Source organism: Mesoplodon bidens, assembly GCF_964165515.1.
Source record: "Mesoplodon bidens genome assembly, chromosome: 11".
Classification (NCBI taxonomy): domain Eukaryota; kingdom Metazoa; phylum Chordata; class Mammalia; order Artiodactyla; family Ziphiidae; genus Mesoplodon; species Mesoplodon bidens.
In genome coordinates this window covers 60,387,945-60,412,128 of record NC_138167.1, presented here as the reverse complement: position 1 = coordinate 60,412,128, position 24,184 = coordinate 60,387,945, and the positions used below count along the sequence as shown (strand labels likewise).

Sequence of the window (24,184 nt, the reverse complement as noted above, 5' to 3'; positions counted from 1 at the left end):
CACATGCCCACGCTCTCTCTCCCTCCCTCCCTCCCTCTCTCTCTCTCTCTCTCTCTCTCTCTCTCCCTCCCCCTCCCTGCCTCCCTCTCTCTCTCTCTCTCTCTCTCACACACACACACAAACACACACACACCCCAAACCCCTGCTGCGTGGACAGCTCCCTGCTGGACCTCAGGCAGTTGCAGATAGATCCAATGCAGACTTTCCTCACCAGGAGCTCATAGTCTTTTCTGTTTCTTTCTTACTATAAAATTCTAATTTCTTGGTCTTCTCTTCTTTTTCGATTCATGTACGAAAACAACTCTTTTATCCTAAAGCATAGTAGTGGCGGCCCTTTCTAGGCTGTACAAGGTCCCCATTTAGTCAGACCAGCAGGGTGGAATCCTGGCTCTGCAGCTCACAGGCTGTGTGACTTTGGGGAAGTTGCTTAACTCTTCTGTGCCTCAGTTGTCTCCTCTGTATTAGTTATGTCTTGCCGCATAACAGCATTGCCACAAACCTAGCGCCTTAAAACAACACACATTTATTCACATTTGTTGTCTCAAAGTTTCTGCGGCTCAGGAGTCTGGGCAGGTCTTAGCTCAGGATCTCCGCAAGCTGCAGTCAAGGTGCTGTCTGGGCCACGGCCTCATCTGAGGCTCCCCTGGGGAAGGATCTGCTTCCAAATGCCCCTGGCTGCTGGCAGAATCTGGGGGCTTGTAGGCTGCAGAGCTGGGGGTCTCGGGTTCTTGCTGGCTCTCGGCCCCCCTCAGTTCCTCGGCACGTGGCCCTTTGCACGTGCAGCTCACAGCTCAGAAGCCGGCTTCCCAGAAGCCAGCAGGGGAGAACGTCTCCTGGCAGGCTGGGTTATGATCTTCTGTGATGTAATCCTATCCCCTTGGCTGTATTTGGTTGGTTAGAAGCAGGTCACAGGGCCCCGCTCACACTCCAGGGGCGGCGTCCCAGGAGGTGTGCAGGTGGACCCCCTGCCTGCCGGTCATCTTTGGCGGACTGTGCAGCATTGGATGGAGGTCTGCCAGGGCCCCAGTGAACGAGGAGATGCTCAGCTGACCTTTGCTGCCCCTCCTGCCCTTGTGTGGCCAGCCGTCTGGGGCTCCCCTGCCTGTTGCGTGTAGCCCCCGTCCACCCTCCCCTGCTCCTGGTCTGCAGGGCTCCAGGCCCCTACGGAGCTTCCTGACGAACGGTCCTGGGGTCCTCCTGCCAGCGGGGCCTGGGCTGAATGCGCCTTACCCTCCCAGCCTGTCTGCACCCAGGCCGCCCCCTGCACGCGCAGCCCTGCCGCCCGTCCCTGGGCTTTCCTCGTGTACACGCGGCCGGGCGGGGCCGTGGCTGCTGCATGTCTGACCTGTGACTGAGAGGTGCTGGGGCCCGAGAGGGGCTCCCCCCTGCAAGGACCCCGCCTGCTCGTCTGGCCTCTCGGCTGCCTGCCACCCTGGCTTATGGGGTGCTGCTCCCTGCGTCACCGAGGGTGGTGAGCCCGGTGCTGCAGCAGGAGGACTCACCACCTAGTGCTGTCTGTGCGAGACAGCAAATGGTGCACATCGCTGAATGATTTTGGTCTTTTGATCTTACTTAAATATTCAGTTCTGGCTGGAAAGCTGTTGACTTCAAATGACAAATGTGTATGGAGAGAGAGCATGAACGTGTTGCTCACTCAGCACACATCTACCAGGTGGCCCTGTTACAGGTGCTGGGCCGAGCTGCCGCCTGATGGACGGATGGTTCCATTGTGGCCCATTTGGGAGAACCCCAGTGGACGAGTGCTAGGGTGGGGTTTGGGCGGTGCCCTGGTTGACCTCCCCCGTCTGGGCACCAGGCCCCTCGCTGTAAATGCCGGAGCTGGTGGTGACTTGGGGGTGTCTAGACCACGGGCCCAGTGACATGTAGGAATGTAGTCAGTACTGGGAGGGGTTCACCTCCTTGGGTACAAACATGCTTGGCTTCGCAAGATCAGCCCGTTTGGAAATGACGTGAGTTATCCTCTGTTGGCACACAGCCTGCGCTGGTGGGAGGCCCGGGAGGGCAGCGAGGCCTGGCCCAGTGGCAGGAGCCCGGGGTCGGGGAGCCGGCGGTGGGTGCGTCACTGAAGGGAGGCGGTTCGGCTCAGCAGGGACGCTCTGCCGGGTGGGGGACCGGGGGAGGCTCACAAGCAGGCAGCGCTTGGCTCTCCCGGCAGGCTGGGGGGCGCAGGTGGCAGCACAGTCTCCATCGAGGGGCTGGGGCTTAGCTGGAAGCCAGGTAAGCAGGGGAGGGACAGGCTTTCTAGGCAGCGAGCCCGGCAGGAGGTGTCAGCCTGGCAGGCTCAGCGCAGCTGCAATCTGGGAGCTGGGCGGAGAGGAGGGGAGGACCATGAGGCAGGGCCGGACGCGGGGGCACCGTGTGTAGGTGGGGGGTGGAGCCAGCGACGCTCTTTAAGCCGTGTGCACGTGCACGCGTGTGCGTGCGCGTGGCTGAGGGCGCTGTGTTGTGCCTGGCGAGATCCCTCTCCTGAAGGAAGGTGGAGGAGAGGGTGGCGTGAGTGAGTGATGTAGCGGTCGGGAGAGAGGAGGCCCCCGGGTTGTCGGATGGCTGGCGGGAGTAGGGGTGACGGAAGACGCTGGCCTCCGGATCCCTTGCTGACCGCTCCCCAGGGGTTTATGAAGACGTCTGTCATGTCACTTACGTGTGGAGTCCAATAAGTAATACACATGAATCCGTAAACAAAACAGACTCACAGACATGGAAAACAAACCTACGGTTCCCAAAGGGGAAGGGAGGGGGAGGGATAAATTAGGAGTATGGGATTAAGAGGTGCAGACTACTATAAGTAAAACAGACAAGCAACGAGGATTTGCTGTATACAGGCAGCTGTATTCAGTATCTTATAACGAACTATTCAATATCGTGGGAAATAATCTGAAAGAAAATCCATTAAAAAAACCAACCTAGCTCAGAGATGCAGAGAACAGATTGGTGGTTGCCAGAGGTCAGGGTTGGGGTGTGTGTGTGACGTGGGAGAAGGGGGTCAGAATGAAACAAAGTCGTAGGGCTGTAATGTACAGCTCGGAGAGTACAGTTGATGATATTGTATCCCATCTTCGAAAGTTGCTAAGAAACTAAATCTTAAAAGTCCTCATCACAAGAAAAAAAAAAGTATAACGTGTGTACGGTGATGGATGTTAACTAGACTTATTATGGTGGTCATTTCCCAATATAGTATTTACAAATATTGAATCATTATGTTGTACACCTGACGCTAATATACTGTTATATGTCAATGATACCTCAATAAAGAATGTCATATGCGGGAAATTTAGAGCATCCATCCATCCATTCCCTCCCTCCCTCCCATGCACCCTTCCATCCCCCCACCCTTCCATCCATCCATGTACCCATTCATGCATGCGTCCACCCACCTGCCCATCCATTCCTCTGTCCCTCCATCCCTCTCTCCTTCACTGATAGGCCGGGTGCTGCTGTGCTGGCTGACCAGGTCCAGGGCAGCCACATGCAGTGGTTACCCAAGGGGCTTGGAGGAGCAGAGAGCATCTTTTGTGGGAGCCAGCTCGTGGGGTGGGACTGTGCTCAGGGGTTGGTGATGTACTCCATATTGCTTGTGAGTCTATAAAAAATTAAGATAACTGGAATTTTACAAACAAATTAAACCCATTTGTGTTTTAGTATTAGAGATTGAAAAGTATTGATGGTGTATATTTTAAGAATGTGTACATTTAAAAGTTTCTGATGTGTTTACTTTTTGCTTCACCAGCTGTTCAATTTTCTTTCAGATTTTTGAAAGGATATTGTTTATATGGGCCATACGTCACCCTGCCAGTGGATATGTTCAGGGGATAAATGACCTTGTCACTCCTTTCTTTGTAGTCTTCATTTGTGAATACATAGGTAAGATCATATCATGATGTTTTCTTCTCACAAACATTAACTTTAGTGGCCTTACGATTGTTGCTATGCATAATTATACCAATACTGAAAATTGCTATTAATTTTACTGTTATTAATGACAACTAATATTAGAGAATAGTAGTTTTCTCATTGATGCCAGCTTTAAAAAAGTCTTTAAATCCACATGCCCAACTACTGAAGACATTAAGATGCAGTTATTATTATTAATATCTTCCTTTTACTAATATATGAGGAGAAATGCAGTATATATGGGGAGTGTAGTTTTGTGTTAATGGCCATCAGAGCACCGGCTTTAATGGTTTGGATTTAAGTGGGTAAGGTTAAGGTGACAGAATATTAGTTGAATGTTTTGCTTACAAGCTAAAAACCGAATCTTCTTTAATTGCGTTTCTGCGGCAGTTCATCACCTTTCTGCTTTTGATATACTAGTAGCATTTAATTTTATGGAAATATTAATTACATGCAAAATAATTGGTTTAATGGGCATTTAGGTTGGGTTGTGCTGTTTCTCTCTGAGTACTGCATATTTTTTCTTCCATTTATGTTGCAGCAGCCAACTGTAATATACCTTCCCCTGGTTTATATTTCAAGTTTAAAAACAATTCTGATAACACATGTGCAGGATCTACTTTTTAATTCATCTGTGGATAAAATCTAAATGCCAAAGGAGGGGTTTACTCTTTAGTTGTAGCATTTTTATTTAAAACTGATATTGCTTTGCCTTCATGTGAACCTTCCTGCCTTGGTGTTTGTTGGTTTTTTAGGTTGTGTTTTAGCCATTTCAGTTTCTGGCCAGCTTCGATTCCATCGTTGTTGTAATCTGGAGAGTGAGGTTGACTCCAGGGCAGATGATCCTCTGAGGATGAGAATGTACCCACTTGGTCCACTTTGTGGCCACCCCTCTCCCAGCACTGACGATTTCATGGGAGTCTCTTCATTGCTAGGCAACCAGCAGGCACGGGCTGCTCCCCCCTCATCTCTGCAGCAGGGAGAGGTCACTCCTGAGAGCACTCCTGCCTCTCTGCTTCTCCCTCTCTCATTTGACAGATAATGAAAATGTTTGTAATGATCCTAGAACAGTAGGACCTCTGTCAGTAGACTTCAGAGCTGTTAATTGAAAGAAGAAGTTCAACTGAGATGTGATTAGAGAACTGATATTCCATGTTAAATAGACCATTTAATTAATGTGGTAAATAAGTTTGCCTTAATGAGTCTAGCAGCAGCTTACGTTGTAAGACCCAAGCAATCCATTGTGCATTTGTCTGAATGATCAGCAAGCTAGGACGAAGGGACATGACCGTGATGTTAATTGTCCAGAAGAGAGAAAAGCTGGAGGAAAGAGAATCTGTGTTCAAGTGGTACCTTCAGGTAGAGACTCAGAGAGACTCTCCTTGCCTTCCGTAACCCTCACCACACACACTCACACACACATACACATGCACACACACACACACACACACAGAACACACATGTGCAGCGGCCCGACTGGCCTCCTGGGGCAGCCAGCAGCCCCGGTCTCCTCCGGGGCACCTCGCCCCGCTGTCCCGCTGTCCAGGGACAGTGTCTTCAAAATGCAAGTTTGGTGCACGCACACGTGCAAGCACGCTCGGGCACACACAGTCACAGGCACGTCCACCACCGCCAGCCACAGCCTCTCCAAGTAAGTGTGGAACAAATCCCCAACTAACCTCAGGATGGAGCCCATGGTCTTGGGTGGGCCCTGGAGGTGCCTGTCCCCCGCAAGGGACGGCCAGGGACAGAGGTCAGGAGAGCTCTTGGGACCCTGGAGGTGGGGTCACAGTGTGCGGGCTGTCCAGAGGCGGAGGCGGGAGAAGATGGCCACGCAAGTGGTGCTGAGGCCAGCGGGGGGAGCCCAGGAGCTGAGTGTCACTCCAGGAGGGTGCCGTGTGCTCGGAGGCGGAGGCTCCCGGCTGGGAAGCGCAGGGTTGGGTCCAGTTTCTTTCTCTCTAGCTCTGCTGAGCCCGGGGGTCCTGATGTCTCGGTTTGGGCTGGAAGGAGGGAGGGCCCCTCTAGCCTTGATCCGGCTGCGTTCCCCACTGCCCTCTGCATTGGGGCCCCCGACGGCTGCTCGCTGGTCATCCCTCGCTGGTGTCTGTGCCTGTGTGTCCCCATCAGGCTGGCCTGGAGACGGGGCGCGGGCCTGCCGCAGCACCCGGGGAGGACAGCCGTTTGGGCAGAGCTCCTGAGTCTTTTCGCCGTGTGTTGCATTTACGTAGTTCAGAGCACATTATGTATAAAATTGTTTCATGCCTTTTCCCCATTTAACCTTGTAACATAAGCTCATCCCTATATTATTAAGAAATCTTTGTAAAGATCGTTTCCGCCTCCTGCACATAATATTCTGTTGAGATAATGTAGCATAGTTCATGAAACCATTCTCCTATTGTTGGATTTTTTTTAGTTTTCTTCCCCCCAGGCGTGGCGCAAGTTTTAAGTAAAGCCTGTATTTTTCAAACAGGGACTGCCATATTCCTTTGAGCAATGTTAAATCTGATTTAAAATTAACAACCATTATTCTGTCACCTTGAGTCCCACAATTTAAGTAGAGACATATTTTACTTGAACCAAATAATTTCAGCATAGCAAAAAACGAAGAAGCATCCCCCCCTCCCCATCCTCTGTGCTACTTAGATTTAGAAACTACTCTGGCACTTTGGACCAGCTCTTCGGACTGACTGAATGAGGGTTGGGCGCATGGGAGGAATTCCGGCGACGAATTTTGGAAGATGAGGAGTATTTTACAATTGATTTTCATTATCAGCATGTGTAAGCTCTGATTGATTTGATTTTATATGTCATTTCCTCGTAAAATAAATTACTCTTGAAAGCTAAGACGGAAAGTGACTGGCATAAACAGTGTATTTACTTATGAACATTATGGGTATTTATTTTTATGTTCCTGTTTGTAAGTCAGAGTCTCAAAAGCACAGGTTGTTTTTAAATAGGTTAATTTTGCCCAGAGAAGACATTTTAGCATGCGGTTCCTGGAGATTGGGATGCGCTGGAATTGGATTTGGTGTGCGGTTGGCAAGGGGGCACAGAGGAGAAGTGATGCCAACCAGTCGGGACACAGAGCAGAAGTGATGCAGGGAGTTTGCTGTCAGCTGAATGCTAGTGGAGCTGCCATTCTTTTGCCTTTTCCACTGTTAGTATGAATTGGGCTTCGAGTGACAGGGAGAGAAGAGCTGTTGCTCATTTCTCATTGATAAGTTACAGTTTTAGAAACAGTTGTTTTAATTTTCCTTGTTTGCATTTAAGTTTTCCCTCATTGCACTTTGTTTTTTCCATATGTTACATGAACCAAGGCTGCTTTTTTTTTTTTTTTTTTTTTTGCCGTACGCGGGCCTCTCACTGTTGTGGCCTCTCCCATTGTGGAGCACAGGCTCCGGACGCGCAGGCTCAGTGGCCATGGCTCACGGGCCCAGCCGCTCCGTGGCATGTGGGATCTTCCCGGACTGGGTCACGAACCCGTGTCCCCTGCATCGGCAGGCGGACTCTCAACCACTGCGCCACCAGGGAAGCCTCCCAAGGCTGCTTTTAAATGCATCCTCACCTGGCTTCCTTTGGTGTGCCTCCCACCTAATGTACTTTTGGGGTCCACAGCTCGTCTCAGAAACATTTTAAAGACAGAAACGAGTGCATCTGCATACAGGAGGCTTCCTGTGGCAGTTCTGTTCCTTGTGGGGGAAGTGGAAAGCAGAGGGCCCTGGGAACGCTGGTGGGTCAGAACCAGAGGGTGGGGCTGCTGTTTGGCAGCCCCTGAAGTGACAGGAGGGGGCTGTATGCTTGTATAGCCCGTGATGTGTATGTAGTCAGATTTTCTACTTAAAAACATCTTGATGATGGTCAAAATAATGGACTTATTGAAAAATTGGAAAACTCATTAACAGTTATAGCTCCTTGTCCCAGAAGCCGTCATTGGGACGTTTTACTAATTTCCTTCTGGTCTTTTGTCAATATACTTTTTACACTGCAGCAGTTATGTTATGCATGCACATCCTAGTATTGCTTTTTGTTTAATATCTACTGAACATTTCCCAAAGTCATTAAGCACTTAAAAAATATCTTTTTAAAACATAGTGACACACTCCTTTCAATAATGGGTAGGAAAACTATAGACAGAAGATCAACAAGAAAGAAAGAAAACTAAGCACCTGAAAACCCCTAGACCTAACAGACATCTACAGAGCAGTGCACCCGTCACAGTAGGATCACATTCTTTTCAAGTGCACACGAAACATTCTCCAGGACAGACAATATGCTAGACCATAGAACAAGCGCCAGTACAGTTGAAAGGATGGAAGTCATACAAACTGTGTTCTCTGACCACACAGACATTAAATTAGATATCCGTAACAGAAGGAAATTTGAAGAATTTGACAAACATGTGGAGATTTTAGAACACAATCATAAAGAAGCAATGTGGGGACTTCCCTCGTGGCACAGTGGTTAAGAATCCGCCTGCCAGTGCAGGGGACACGAGTTCGAACCCTGGTCCGGGAAGATCCCACATGCTACAGAGCAACTAAGCCAGTGTGCCACAACTACTGAGCCTGCACTCTAGAGCCCACGAGCCACAACTACTGAGCCCACGTGCCACAACTACTGAAGCCCGCGCACCTAGAGCCTATGCTCCACAACAAGAGAAGCCACCGCAAGAGAAGCCCGTGCACCACAATGAAGAGTAGCTCCCGCTCGCCACAACTAGAGAAAGCCCCCACGCAGCAACAAAGACCCAACGCAGCCAAAAATAAATTAAAAAAAAAAGATTAAAAAAAAGAAGCAATGTGTCCGAGAAGAAATCACAAGGAAAATTAGAAATTACTTTGAGATGAATGAAAATGAAAACACAACATACCCAAACTTATGGCATGCAGCTACAGCAGTGCTCCAAGAGATATTTATATTAAAAAGGGACATCTCAAGTCATTAACTTGAGTTTTCAATTTCAGAAACTAGAAAAAGAAGAGCAAATTAAAGCCAAAACAAACAGAAGGAAGGAAATAAAGACTAGAACAAAGTAAGTGAGGTAGAGGATACAAAAACAGTGGAGAAAAATCAATAAAACCAATGTTGGTTCTTCAAAAATATCAACAAAATGTTGGCAAACCTTCAGCTAGACTGACCTAGGAGAAAAGGGGAGAAGACTCAAATGACTAAAGTTATGAGTGCTTTTAGAAATAAACAGCACTAAGAAAATGCTGTGAGCAACTCTCCAAATTCGAGAATGTGGATGAAAAGATGTTCCTAGAAAGGCACAAATTACCAAAACTGACTGTGATGGTTGATTTTGTATAAACTTGACTAGGCTGTGGTGCCTACTTATTTGGTCAAACACCAGTGTAGATATTGCTGTGAAGGTATATTCTGGATGTGATTAACATTTAAATTAGTAGTGTTTGAATAAATCAGATTACCCTGCATAATATGGCTGGACCTTATCTAATTAGTTGAAGGCCTTAAGAGCAAAGACTGAGATTTCCTGAAGTAGAAGAAATTCTTGTTAAGACATAGACATCCTGCCTGAGTTTCCAGCCTGCTGGCCTGTCCTACAAGTTTCAGACTTGCCAGTCCCCATCACTGTGTGAGCCTGTGCCTTAAGATAAGTTTCTCTCTCTGAATATAATGTAATATAATACAGTATAATATAGTATAATATAATATGTACATTTATTTATCAATATCTATATGGATATGTACAAGAACAATGTATATAGGAGATTAAATTAGTAATTTAAAAAATTCCAACAAAGAAAAGCCAAGGATCATATGACTTCACTGGTGAATTCTACCCACATTTAACAAAGAATTAACACCACTCCTTCACAAACTCTTCCAAAAATAGAAGAGAGGAAACGCTTTTCAGTTCATTCAGTGAGGCTAGTATTAGCCTGATACCAAAGTGGGAGACAAAGATATCACAAGGAAAGAAAGCCAGAGACTAGTATTCCTTATGAAGATAGATGTAACAATCCTCGATGAAATACTAAGAAACTGAATGTAGTAACATAGTAAAAGAACAAATGGGATTTATCTCAGGAATTCAAGGTTGGTTCAACATAGAGAAAAATCAGTCAATGTAATACACTATACTAACAGACTGAAAGACAAAACAACGCAACCATCTCAGAATGATTGACACAGAAAAAGCTTTTTGACAAAATCCAGCACCCTTTCACGATAAAAACACTCAACAAACTGGAAATAGAACTTCCTCTCTAATAAAGAGCATCCGTGAAACACCCACAATTAACGTCATGCTTAATGGGAAAGACCGAATGCTTTCCCCTTATGATTAGGAGCAAGACAAGGATGTGTGTGCTCCTCACTTCTATTCAACATTGTACTGGTTCTGGCCTGGGCAGTTAAGCAAGAAAATGAAGCAGAAGACATTGAGAATGGAAATGAAGAAGTAGACTACCTCCCTTTGCAGATGACGTGATCTGTATATAGAAAATCCAAAGAAATCTACTAAAAAATTATGAAAGCTAACAAATGAGTTCACCCAAGGTTGTGGGTTATAAGATCAAGGTAGAAAAATCAGTTATGTTTCTATACACTTGCAATGTACAATCCAAAAATGAAATTATGAAAACAGTTCCATTTACAATAGTGTCAAAATGAATAAAATGATCTAAATTTAGCAAAAAGAAGTACAGTATTTACTCTGAAAACTAGAAAACATTGTGGAAAGATATTAAAGAAGATCTAAATAAATGGAAAGACATCCCATGTCATGGATTGGAAGACTTAATAGTATAAAGATGGCAGTCCTCCCCAAATTGATCTAAAGAGTCGGTGCAATCCCTGTCAAACCTGTAGCCAAAATTGACAAGTTTATCTTTAAATTCATATGAAAATTTAAGAGACACAGAATAGCCAAAAGAATCTTGAGACAGAACTAAGTTGGAGGATTCACACTTCCTGATATCAAAACTTACTACCAAACTACAGTAATCAAGAAAGTGTCATTTTGGCTTATGGATGGACATGTAGATCAATGGAACAGAATTGAAAGTCTAGAAATAAACCTTCATATTTACAGTCAGTTGATCTTTGACAGTGACGCCAAGACAGCCCAGTGGGGAAATGGTCTTTTTCAACATATGGTGCTGGGACAACTAGATATCAACATGCAAAAAAATAAAGTTCCATCCCTGCCTCTCACCATACACAAAAATAAAATGAATCATGGACCTACATGTAAGAGCTAAAACTATAAGACTCTAATAAGAAAGCATAGGAGTAAATCTTCACGGCCTTGGGTTAGGCCATAGTTTCTTAGATATGACACCAAAAGCAAAAATGACAAAAGAAAGAAATAGGTGAACTGGACTACATGAAAATGGAAACTTTGTGCTGTAGAGTCTCAAGAAAGGGGAAAGACCTCTGCAGAATGGGGGAAAATATTAGCAAATCATCTACCTGGTAAGAGACATAGCCATTATATATAAAGAACTCTCATAACTCAATAAGATAATCTAATTTTTAGAAACGGATAAAGCATTTGAATAGACATTTCTCCAAAGAAGATAGACAAATGGCCAATAAACATGAAAAGATGCTTGACATCATTAATCCTTAGGGAATGCAAACCAAAGTCACAATGAAATACCATCTCACACCCCCTAGGATGGCTGAAATCAAAAAGAGGAACAGTAAGAGAAGTTGGCAAGGATGTGGAGAAATTAGAAACCTCATGTGTTGCTGGGGGCGTCACACTAGCCGAGCAACTTTGACCAACAGTGTGTGGCATTTCAGCAAAGAGTTAAACCTAGAGTTACTGGCAAAAGCCTGCCCAGGCACGCACAGGAGCATTGTTTCTTTCAGCCAGTGAAACCCACACCCCAACCCAAGTGTTCATCAGCTGATGAAGGTGTAAATAAAGGATGATCTACCTGTACAATGAAGTAGCATTCAGCAGTGAAAGGACCGAGACATGCTATAACACGGACGGCCCTTGAAAACATCATGCTCAGCGAAAGAAGCCAGCCACAAAAGGCCACGTGCTGTATGATTCCATCTATATGAAGTGTCCAGAATAGGCAAATTTGTAGAGACAGAGCATAGACGAGCGGTTGCTTGTGGCTTGGGAACAGAATTGGGGGGATGGGGGTTGACTCGCTGGACGCAGGGGTTCTTTTAGGAGGGACGGAATGTCCTAAAATCAGGTTGTAGTGATTGTTGCACAGCTTAGTGAATATACTGAAAACCATTTTCACTGGCTGAATTGTGTGGTATGTAAGTTATATCTCAGTAAAGCTGTCGTAAAGAAAGTAGAGGTCCTGTCTTCGTCTGTGTGGGCTGCTATACGAAATTCCACAGACTGGGTAGCTTATAAGCAGCGAAGTTTGTTTCTCGCAGCTCTGGAGGCTGGACGTCTGTGATCAGGGGCCGGCATGGCTGCATTCTGGGGCGCTTCTCTGCCTGGTGCACAGCTGGCATCTTCTCACTGTGTCCTCGTGGGGTGGGAGGGGCGAGGGGAGCTCTGGGGGGTCCCTTTTGTAAGAACACGAGTCCCATTCGTAAGGGCTGCACCCTCATGACCAAAGCACCTCCCAAAGGCCCCACCTCCTAGCACTGTCCTCTTTGGGGTTAGGGTTTCAGCATTTAAATTTGGGGGGAACACAAGCATTCCGGACCATATCCCACTGTGTGGTGATATAATTTGGCTGTTTTCTGTTGAGGCACGTTTGCCTGGTTTCTACTTTTTCACTGTCACGGACAGTACACGTAGTAGCTCAGTAAATTCCTGATTGCATTTTGGAGTGTTTTCTTGACATATACTCTTAGAAGAGCCATTACTGACTCAACGGTTGGGTTTTTTTTTTTTTTTTTTTTGGCGGTACGTGGGCCTCTCACTGCTGTGGCCTCAGGCTCCGGACGCGCAGGCTCAGCGGCCATGGCTCACGGGCCCAGCCGCTCTGTGGCATGTGGGATCTTCCCGGACTGGGGCACGAACCTGTGTCCCCTGCCTCGGCAGGTGGACTCTCAACCACTGCGCCACCAGGGAAGCCCCTACGGTTGGGTATTTTTAAGTCTTGATAACATTTGCCAGGTTGTGTACCAGAAAGATGTTTGAATGTCTGCTCTGCAGCTGCGTCCGGGATTGCCATCTTTCTATGTCTTTGGGGCGTTCTGAGCATTATTGGTACCTCCTGTCTGGAGACAGGACCTACGCGTGCATCTGTGTGCTTATATGTGCGTGTCACTTGTTTGTAGATATGTCAGTGTTTGCCCGTGAGGCTGTTCCAGCGTGGGCCAGGGCTCCACGATGTTAAGGGACTCGGGGAGTTAGCTGAAGGGCCAGGAGCAAGTAGGACACTCTCCAGCATTGACGTTTGAGTTTTCAACCTGCAGGAGCCGTATTCAGCAGGCCTGATTAGGAACTTGGAAGGGACAAGGGTGTGCGAATGTGTGTGTGTGTGTGTGTGCGTGTGTAGGGAAACAACACTGTAGTGGAGCCTGGCGGCTGCAGGCCTTGTGCCCCATGTGCGCTAGCGTGGCAAAAGCAGGTGTGTGACCAGCAGCCTCTCTGGGGGACGTTACACACAGGATCGTTTGTCCCCAGTCCTTGAGGCGCACACTGGCCCATCTGGAGCGAGGTGGAGGTGGACTCAGTTGGGGCAGCTTTGTGGAAATGCAGTGCATGCACATGCGGAACACGCGTTGGCATCTGCTGGTCTCTGCTACACTTCCACCAGCCGAGGAAGATGCTGGTGTCTCTTATGAACGACGAAGCAAAGCCTCTCCAGTCATCAGCCACCCAGAAGGTGGCCAGTCCTCTCTTTGGCCTGTGGGCCTGTTTCTGGGACCTTGCCTTCCATCAGTTTGATCCCACTGTGTCCTCACCTCGCTCTCCAATCAGACCCTGGGGGTCTACAGTCTTTTCCTCCGTTGCCAAAAGTGATGGCTTAGGTGCAGCCTTTCATGTGTTAGGTGACAGTCCCCAACATTTAAGGAGCACTTGTTCTGGGCTGGTGCGCTGGTGAGTGGGTTAGTCTCTTAGGACCTGGGGCTCCGAGGCCCCAGATCCATGAGCTAATCATCTTGTTCCTCCTGGTACTTAGGTGGTGGCTCACCTTCCTTGAAGTGACAGCCGCTGTCTAGCCGTGGTGTCATAGGGTTGTGGGGTAAAGAAGGAGTTCTCCCCGACCCCTCTCCTAATTCCCCTGAGCTAACTTCACGGCTTAATTAACTTCACTGTGCATTTCTTTTCATTCTAACGACAACCTTCTAGGGTAGACGTTACTGCTTTGAGTTAGGAAAAGGGAGGCGTGGAGAAGTTAAATAACCTGCCGAGGTCCTGGTGTTTCGGATCTGGAATCGGTGTCTCTGCTTTATCTGAACAGCCAGCCGGGCAGCCCTGCCCCGCGGATACCTCCTAAGCTGCCGGCAGCCTGGCTCTGCCCACGGCCGGCCACGAGTTCCCTGATGATGTGAGTTTTTGCCTGCTGCTGGTAGTTAAGTCAAGGATTAATTTCCCCAATTTGTAGCTTTTCTTACTGACACGGTGCCGAAGTGCTTTCTTACATTCGGATATGATTCCCAAGGCTGAGGTGGTAGAATTTTATCCTCCTTAATTGGGACCCTTTGTACAGCCTTTTAAAATCCTTTCATCAGAGAACAAGTTCTATTTCCTTTCCATTGGAGTGCAGTTTCACGGTTGTTGTTGTTTTTTCCTGATTTATTTCCTTTCTTTTAAATGGTTTCTCTTCATTTCTTGTTTTAAATTGCAGTCATTGCTGAAGTGGTCCTGGCTCTGGCTAACAGGAAAAGGCTAACAAATACATTAGTGGGGTCCTTTCACTTTTTACCCTCCTAATATAAAATGCCACATAATCTGACATCCAGAAGCTTCAGCAGTTCAGCCCAGGGCCTTCGAAAACTCGGAGGCTGAGCCTTGTGCTCAGAGCTTGCGGCCCTGGATCCTCTACCCAGAGAGACCCCTGCCCCACACTTTGCATAGTGTTTCAGAATGTCGTGGACCCTATTTCCTGGGCCTGGATTCAGAATCCCTACGTGATAATTAAAGTCCTGAAGAGGAGTGTGGGCTGAATGGAAAGCTTTGCATTTACATTTGAAGACTCTCACTCATCTTTTCTCCCCACAAACTTTAGCTTTCTTCTCGAATTTTTATGGCTCTCTGTGTTAGAATCAGGAATTTTCAGAATGTTTCTTACATAACACGTACCAATTCCTGTCTTCTTTGTTTTTCAGCATCTTTAAATGTTTCCCTTTTATCAAAGGTTGTTGTTAAATCACAGAAACCCTTTTCAGATCAATTTTTATTTTGTTAATATTAATTTAACAAATCCATACACACACATACGTCTTTACACACAGGCCACATGCTTATTCTTCCTGTAGTACTACGTGTTACAAGAGCCATTGGTGGAGTGTCACAGCTTCTTAAAGAGGGGGTTGTTCTCTGTGTTGGGTTCTGTCTGTGCAGCCCAGATGGCGGACAGCATCGGTGAGACCCCCGCCTGCTGGGGTTGTCCTTCACTTTCTGTGGCCCCCTCCCTGCCCCCCACATCCTAAAGCCCCCTGGAGGTGGGGGGAGGAGAGGTTGTGAGCCAGGACCGGGTGAGATCTCTTTTTCACTGACGGTGACTTTGAGGCGTGGGCAGCCTTTGTTTTCAAGCTGAGAGGCCATGGTGTCAGCGTAGTTTTATTTTTCCCTTTTGGTGGTTCTGTATTGTTTTGAGAGGAAATATTGGGAGACGAGTGGTTTGGTGGCAGCCATCGTTTCCAGCTACCTGCACGTCCTCCCTCCAGAAATCTTTATTTTCTGCCTAAGACCAATCAACCATCTATCTACTCCTCTCTCTGAGCTGTTCATGTCCATTGCCAGGTCCAGCAAGTGACATTCTTTCCACGACCATTTTCTCCAAAGAAGCACGAGTCAGGCCCGATTGCAGCCCTGGGTCCCTCTGCACGGCGAGCACAGGTGACGTCGGGGCAGCTGCTGCCGGCAGTCAGGTGGCTGTGGCGGGCTCAGGGGGCGGTACAGCCCTGCTCGGCCTCCCTGGCCGGGGGCTTTCACGAGTCCTGCACAGACAGCTTGAAGTCTTGCTGAGGACGGCTCTTCCACGGCCTGCAGCCAGGCCAGGCTTTTGGGTCCCGTCTGGTGACCTCCACTGCCAGGCGGAGGTGTGGACACCAGGCGGGCAGAGCATGAGACAGACTCGCGGTGATTATGGCTCTTCCCGTCGGGTCTGGACGAGGTTCTGTTGGTCAGCCACTCAGTCAGCCAAGGGTCCCTGGATGAAGAACAGAGTGTGAAGCAGGCCTGGATCACGGACCTCTTGTGGGCGTGGACACGAGCCAGCAGGGCAGAAAGGTAGCCTTGAGCGTTAACTGACCGGCAAAGACTGTATTACCAGCCCCTCTGACTGGGCCTGAAGAATCGTCAGCTTTAAACTCCAAGTGAAAGCGGTTACTGACCAAAAAGCAGACTAACAGACGTTCTTCATAGACTGATTAGCTAGACTTGTCAAATACTGGAAGTGAGAAATCGTTCTCAGGATGCATGTTTTACCCCTCACGAGCATAGCATTGGGTGTTCTTGGTTGGGACCAAGTAGGGTTCTTCGAGGGACGCACGAGGAGGACGAGGGGCTTTATTCAGGCTGCTGGAGTGTCCTGTGTTGTCCTTAGTTTTGAGGAACGGCCTGAACCTCTGTGAACCCTCAGGGACCATTCAACCCAACTTTAGTTTTTGAATTTCCTGTTTGAGTATTTCAGACTATGTGTATGGGTTGAAGTTTGATGATTTTTATTCCATTCTTCAAAGAGCAAGGAGAAAATCTACTTATTTTTGAAAAATAGAATAAAATCCCATTCTGTCTTGCAGCTACTATGTAGGTCCATTGAACCTCTTTATAAATCTAAGATATATTGTCAGATCATAATGATCTTAATTTTTTTCTGTGTCTTAAAGTATTTTGCTATTGTATCATCCCAGGTATTATTTTATTGTTACTCATCAATTATTCCTAACTACAGTTAAAAAAGGACTAAAATAATAAGAGGATGGAAGAATGGGAAGATGGAATCACCTAGAAGACTGATGTCACTGAGAAATAAACCATCCCTTCTGTGTGATCCTTCAGTTTTCTTATAAGTGTTTCCCAAATGATTGTGTTATCTTTTAAGAAGGTATAAAAAGAGTCTGGAGACATTTTTGTAGTCTTTTCTTTTAAAAGCTTTTATTGAACATAGTAGAGAATTAGAATTTTTTATTTTTTTACACCTGTAATGATAAGGAGAGGAAAATCGGCAGAGGAAGGCATTTCCCCATTATTAGACGAACTAGGAGATGCACGCAGAGGGATGCAGGGCAGCTCTTTAGATGCTGATGATGACAGTGAAACTGATTGTCTAAGCAGAATCGCAGACTGTGAGTCTTCAGCCGAAGGTGTCTTAGATGAATTTTCTCAAACTCAGGCATCAGTGACTGAACGATGTAGCTCTAAGGACATGAAGGAAGTGTGGTTTCTCATCCACCTAGTCATTCAACAGGAAGGACTTCATCACCTAAGATTTCGTGACAAGAATGTGGACCATCCCCCCTTTGCCAAAAAGGGGAGATGTTTGTGGACCGAACTTGGATGTAAACGGAGAAATGCTGAAAACAGGTGTGTCTGCAAGAGGTGATTGGAATGCAGGCTGCCCCGTGTGCTGTTCACAGCGAGTATCAGTAACAGGGCCATCTTTTTTGTTGTGCTTTTTTCTTTTACCTTTGTTTTAGGTGTTTTTCCCATTCTTTATAAAGATGTCTCACTGACTTCTGAAGGCCCCGAGCCTCACCACTGTTTGTTTCTTTGGGCAAGTTTCAGGGACTCTTCCAAGGGTGGTTAGAAACGGCTGTGGTGGCCACACTCTTCTAGCTGCTTAGCTAAGCCATTAACGTCAGACGTCTGAGTTTTTGCTTCATTAACAAGAATTGAATGATATTCAAGAAGGATTCAAGCTGCATTAATATTTAAGAGCCTTTTTGAATCCAGGGAGTGCCTGTGGATCTAATATATACAAGCACATGTCTATTAGGAAGGGCGGCCGCATGCTTGGCCTCCTGTCCGTGGAAGTTTATTCCAGGGGAGTGCGTCTCGCTCCAGCACTTAGCTTGCCAGCCTCCCAAAGGCATCCGTGCCGAGAAATCATGCTTTCTATTACTTTGCTGTCTTAAATAAATCTGTGTCCCAAATAGCAGGGAAAATCAATTTAATTACTTCTGAAACTTTTCCTTAAGGGTGAGTGAATTATGGGGAAGAGATGAAGTATCTGTCATCGGTCACCTCATTTCAGAGCCAGATAGGAGAGAAATGCATTTCGTTATGAAGATTAGTGTGGCTTGGCTGGTGAAAGCAGAGAGAGGCCCGCAAAGGCCCGTCCACCCGGCAGTGTGGGTGGAAGAGCGTCGTGCTCCTGGGACCGACGGAAGTGAGCTTGAGTGGCGGTGGTGGCGGGGACAGGGCGTTGAGCAGGAACCAGAGGACTTGCGCGGGTGTCACAGCAAGAGCCTTAGGGAGGGGGAGAGAGCTGATGGCAGTCACCGTAGTGATGGGGGCGGGCTCGGAAGGGAGCCGCCCGCTCCTGGTTTCGCTCGTGCGCTGCTCCCAGCCTCCCCCCAGCCCCCATCATCTGATCCGCCCCACCATCCATCGTGATGTAGTTCATGAGCCTCGTCGCCCACTTGGCAGAATCCGCCCCAGCGGTCTTCGCCGGGGGCAGAAAGCAACTGTGTTTTCCCTCCACCTGACACAACTTTGCAGTTTATCTGCTGGAGCAGAGACCAGCTCAGAAGATGAAATGGTCTGTAGCTGTGGCTTTAAATGTTCAACTGTCAGGGATGTAAGTAGAGGATAAGGGAGGGTGCAGCTGGCTGGCCAGGACCAGAGCAGGGCTGTGATGAAAAGGGGAGGAGAAATCAACTCTGCCATCCCTACTTGTGTCTTCTGTCTGACCTGTCAAGTGATCAATTTCTTCACCCACCTGCCTGCCTACCTACGTTCTGCCCACCTGCAGGTACCTGTTTCTCTTTTAGTGGGTATAATTTGGTGGCTTTTAGTGTATTCAGAGTTGTGCAACCATGACACTACTTCCAGGACGTTTCCATCTCTCAGAGAGAAACCCTGTACCAATGGGCAGTCGTTCCACATCACCCGCTCCTCCAGCCCCCCACCGGCAACCGGTGATCTACTTTGTGTCTCTGGATTTGCCTATGCTGAGCATTTCATATAAGTAGGATCATACGTCTGGTGACTGGCTTCTTTCACTTTGCATAATGTTTTTGAGGTTCATCTGAGCTGTAGCATATGTCAGAACTTCCTTCCCTTTTAAGGCTTAATAGTATTTCATTGTACGCATAGATCACCTTCTGTTTATCCATTCATCAGCTAGTGGACATTTGGATTTTTTTCCCTCCATTTTTGGCTGTTATGAATAATGCCACTGTAATTATTTGTTTACAAGTCCTTCTGTGTGGACATGTTTTCAGGTCTCTTGGCTATATACCTAGGAGTAGAATTGCTGGGTCATATGGTAACTCCATGTTTAACTTTTAGAGGAACTGGCAGACTCCCAAAGGGGCTGCAGCATTTTCCATTCCCATCAGCAGTGCATAAGTGTTCTGATTTCTCCACATCCTTGTCTACACTTGTTAGTGTCTTTTTAATTTTAGCCATCCTAGTGTGTGTGAAGTGGTAACTTGTGGTTTTGATTTGTATTTCCCTGATGACTGATAGTGTTGTGTGTCTTTTCACGTGCTTATTATTTTTAATGTGGTGGGATTATATTTGATGCTGATTGGATTCATTAAAGAATCTATTGAACTTTAAAATTTCTTTTACTAGCATTAAAGTTTATATATGCTTTGCTTTTAAAAAAATAATAAACCTTTCTTTCACTTGATGTTTTCTAATCTATAATGACTTGACTGAAATTGGTCTCAAATTTTAAAATGAAGATACTTTCCTTTTCATTATTATTACTTTCATTTTTTTTTTACAGGAAAAAGTATTCTCAGAGAAAGCTGGGTACAAAACTTTGATTTATTTTCTTATTCACAAAAGCTGAAAGTGTAGGTTGATTTTTCTTTTAAGGTAGAGATATAAGTTTGTAGAGAGTAGGTTATTTCAATTTCTGCCATCTTGTGCTTGAGAGAGATTAAAGGAAAAATTTGAAATGAGAAGTCACCTCTTCTAACTTTGCAACTTTATGCTTTCAGCAACTGCTCCTCTTCAGAATCTGTGGGTTGGTTGTGACTTTGGTTCTTAAAGGTCAAAATAGAATCCCCATCTTCTGGTCTCTTTGCAGTTTCTTTCAATTCCACAGACTTTTATAAAATCGCTCACAGTGGAAGGTTTTTGGCATACCAAGATGTGTAAGACATGGTCTTTGCTCTTAGACAGTTTAAGTTTCAGAAGGGATAAATGGTGATTTATTATATTCATTCGGTCTGCAGTTACTCCTGGAGAAACAAAGGTGATGCTGATTGTGGTGATGGTAATGGTGGTGAAGATGGTGGTGGTAGTGGTGATGTTGATGATGGTGGTGGTGGTGATGGTGGTGGTGATGGTGGTGGTAGTGGTGATGTTGATGATGGTGGTGGTGGTGATGGTGGTGGTGATGGTGGTGAAGATGGTGGTGGTAGTGGTGATGTTGATGATGGTGATGGTGATGATGTTGATGATGGTGGTGGTGGTGATGGTGGTAGTGGTGCTGGTGGTGATGATGGTGATGGTGATGATGATGGTGGTGATGGTGGTGATGATGATGGTGATGATGTTGATGGTGGTGGTGATGGTGGTGACGGTGATGGTGGTAGTGGTGCTGGTGGTGATGTTGGTGGTGATGGTGATGATGATGATGGTGGTGGTGGTGATGGTGGTGATGATGATGGTGGTGGTGGTGACGGTGGTGATGGTGGTAGTGGTGCTGGTGGTGATGATGGTGGTGGTGGTGATGATGATGATGATGGTGGTGGTGGTGACAGTGGTGAATATGGTGGTGGCGGTCATGGTGGTGATGGTGATGGTGATAGTGGTGCTGGTGGTGGCAGTGGCTGCAGCCAACTTCCTTTGTACCAGGAGCTTTCCCAGAACTTTCCTTATTATTACATTACTACTCCCTGAGGTTGATGCTCTTGTCATCCCATTTTGCAGGTCAGCAAACTGAGGCACAAAGAGGTTGATCAAGGTCTTTAAACTGCTGACTGTCAGAGCCAGGATCAACCCCCGGCCGTCTTCTGCTGTGTGGACGGCTTTTCTCTGTACGGGGAAAGGGGCAGCCAGATGGCTGGTATCAGAGGCCCAGCCACCGGGGCCGTGTCCTCATGCTCTCTCCCTTCCTCTGTGGGCCCGTGTAGGGACAGAGTTCACGGGGTCCCCTCTGTCAGCGCAGACTCCTCACTGATGAAGATTGCCTCCTGCTTCCCCGTGTGGGTCTGGGGCCCTGTCCTTCTGTAGAGGACAGAAGGGCAGCTGAGCCACGGAGGAGGAGATCGCTCGTCCATGCGCCTACAGCTCACGCTCGGTTGCAGTGAGCGTCCTCTTTCTGACTGATGTGATGTTTTGTACACTTCGGGTTAGACGTTGCTTTTCTGCTCAGTTTAGAAGTGTGACCTAAAGTACTTTGGAATGATCTTTATCACAGTCAGAGCAACACTGCCGTTCTGTGTAATTCTAACTCTCTGGATTGAAGAGCCGTCTTGTTAGTGGCCCTGTGTTAGTACGCACCCTTCTTTCCGACCTTGCGCCTTAGAGATGTGAACACAGCTTCCGAAAATGAGGGGCTGGAGTCTTTTTGTTGAATCGACCCAGCAGCTGCATTGAGGCTCATTCTCTCTGCCAGGCAGGCCAGCGTCAGCTTGTGCATCACAGCGGCCTCCCACTTGGTCCAGCCCACGTGACGGGCACCTGCCCGCGCCACTGTATTCTGGACGCGCTTGGCACCAGTGACGTTCCCGTCCTTGCCTGCAGAGCGTGCTCTGTCCGGAGGGGGAGCAGCCGGAACACACAGTGCTTCTCCCACGGAGGCAGTGTGGTCGGTGGCCTGTGGGGGGCAGGGAATGTGGTGTCCTCGACATGCAGGGGCCCGGGTGTCGCCCTCCCTCTGCCGCTCAGGCCCATGGGCCTGGGGTCACCCTCTGCCTTCTCATCTGCAGGGCAGCACTGGGATCAGAGCAGATGGAGCTTGAGACCAGAAAGTCTGGTGGAGAGCAGGGGGTAGTGTTGGATGCCAGGACAAAGGTGCCACCTCACTGCGGTAGGTGCACAGGGAGGGCCTCAGAGTGACAGGCACGTGGGCCCCATTTGATGTGTTGAGAGATTTCCCAGGCAGTCTCACTCTGGGTCGAAGGTGCTTCATCCACGTGGTCAGTGCCCTGCACAGTGTTTTCAGCATGACCACATCTCCCAGGGCGAGCCTGGGGCCTCCCTCCAGCGTCGTTGGCTCGGTGTGCCGGCCGGGTCGGGAGGTACCTTCTGAGCACGTCACTGGGGGTTTCCTGCAGGGGGATCACAGCTCCTTCTCTTACGGTGGCAGGACGTGGCCCTGCTGGGTCTGAGAGACAGAGTTAAGCTGCAGAGACAGGCCCCCAGATGCCTCCTGCAGGCCCCGGCTGTCCTGGTGGCGGTCATTTAAGTTTTAGCTCACGTCCCGGCCTGTGGAAGGCACGTGCGTTGTTCACCATTTGCCCGTGTGACTGTTGTGTTGCACGGCCTGGGTTTCTTCCTGTGTCCACTCTAGCGGGTGCGACCTCTCCCCGCTCCCTCTGTCCCCCCCTTCCTCTCTCTCTCCTCCCTCCCTCCCTCCCCGGCCAAGTCTCTCTCTCTCTCCATCGGAGGTATGTGGATAATCTGTCTCAGGGCTGGGGGCGTGGGCCGGGACTGCAGCCCTGGGAGCGGGGCTGGAGGTCCTGACCAGAGCCGGGCCCCTGCATTCCGACCCTGCTCAGCAGCCTGGCTCTTCTCTCCAGTGACTTGGCTGCTGCCTGCCGTTCTGTTGCTAACGTGGGGGACCCGGTCTCAGGAGGGATGCGGAAAAATTACCAGGGCTTTTAGAATCCTGCTCTCACCTGAGAAACTTGCCTTTTAATGCCAGGCATGAATGAAGTAGGTTGCTCTTTGTACCCTTGCATAAACGTGGTGTTGTCTAGGAAACACGCCTTTGGAGGGCTGCAGGGCCGGAGGGCCAGAGCGTCAGAGACAAACGGGAGAGATTGACCCAGCTGAGCAAATAAAAACAGCAAACCGCCTGCCCTCGAATAAAACATTTTAGGTGGCAGAGAGACAACAAGAAATGAAAGCTCTTTAAGTAGAAAAGATTTTCACATACATTTTAGCTCTTAAATTGGCAAGTGAGGTGGCATCCATACTTCTTCCCTGTTTTGGTCAGTTCCGTTCCAGAGCAGGACGTGGACAGTCAGGGGCAGTGGTATCTGATGAACTCTCAGGAACCTGCCGGGAGCATTGGTTGCGTATGTGGTCGCGACTCTGCGATTCCCCATTCTTGGTCCTGCCCTTCACGATTCTCCACGTGCTGCACGCCCTGGGGTGGGCCCTCCTCCACCAGCCATGGTCACAGTCACAGTCACAGGCTTTGCTCATTTCCCCCTCGCTGTGAATTTCTAACTCCCGTTGCGTGTTAGCCGAGAGCTGTTTGTTGGAGTTTGTTCTGTGTCCGTGGCTGCTGCCCAGCTCGGTCGGGGAAACCTTTGACTCAGGCGCAGAGGTGCCTCCTGTCTGTGGTTTTCGTCCCTGTGGGACAGAAGCTGCAGCTTCTCAAGAAGGAACAAGAATGGTTGTTTAAACTGAGCCCATCTCTGCTGCTCAGAGACCCCGTGAGAGTGGGGAAGACTGTGCCTTTCCACCTGGAAACAGGGTTGTCTCCAGACGCTGCTACCCAAAGGTGCTCAGACACGAGGCAGAGAGCCCAGAAGGTGCGTCACAGCCAGGCCTGCTAACGCAAAGTCAGCCCCACGTGCTGGGCCAACACCAAGACATGCACACGCACACCCACCTGCAAGCACGTGCACACACACCCACGTGCACACACGCCCATGCACACATGCCCACGCACACACACCCATGCACGCAATGCACCCATGTGCACGTACGCCCATGCACACACACGCCCATGCACACACACACACACGTGCACGCACACACCCGTGCACACGTGCCCATGCACATACACGTGCACACACACCCATGCACACACACGCACCACGTGCACACATGCCCATGCACACA

The 24,184-nt window shown here is 48.2% G+C and overlaps 1 protein-coding gene across 1 annotated transcript in view; it reads left to right on the top strand.

Annotated features, from left to right (window-relative positions):
• TBC1D22A (TBC1 domain family member 22A) overlaps positions 1 to 24,184 on the top strand; it is a 334,425-nt gene that overhangs the window by 142,715 nt on the left and 167,526 nt on the right. Inside the window, exon 8 of the mRNA XM_081249045.1 lies at positions 3,768 to 3,882. Coding sequence (XP_081105171.1) covers positions 3,768 to 3,882 — 115 coding nt within the window. The remainder of the gene's footprint in view (positions 1 to 3,767; positions 3,883 to 24,184) is intronic.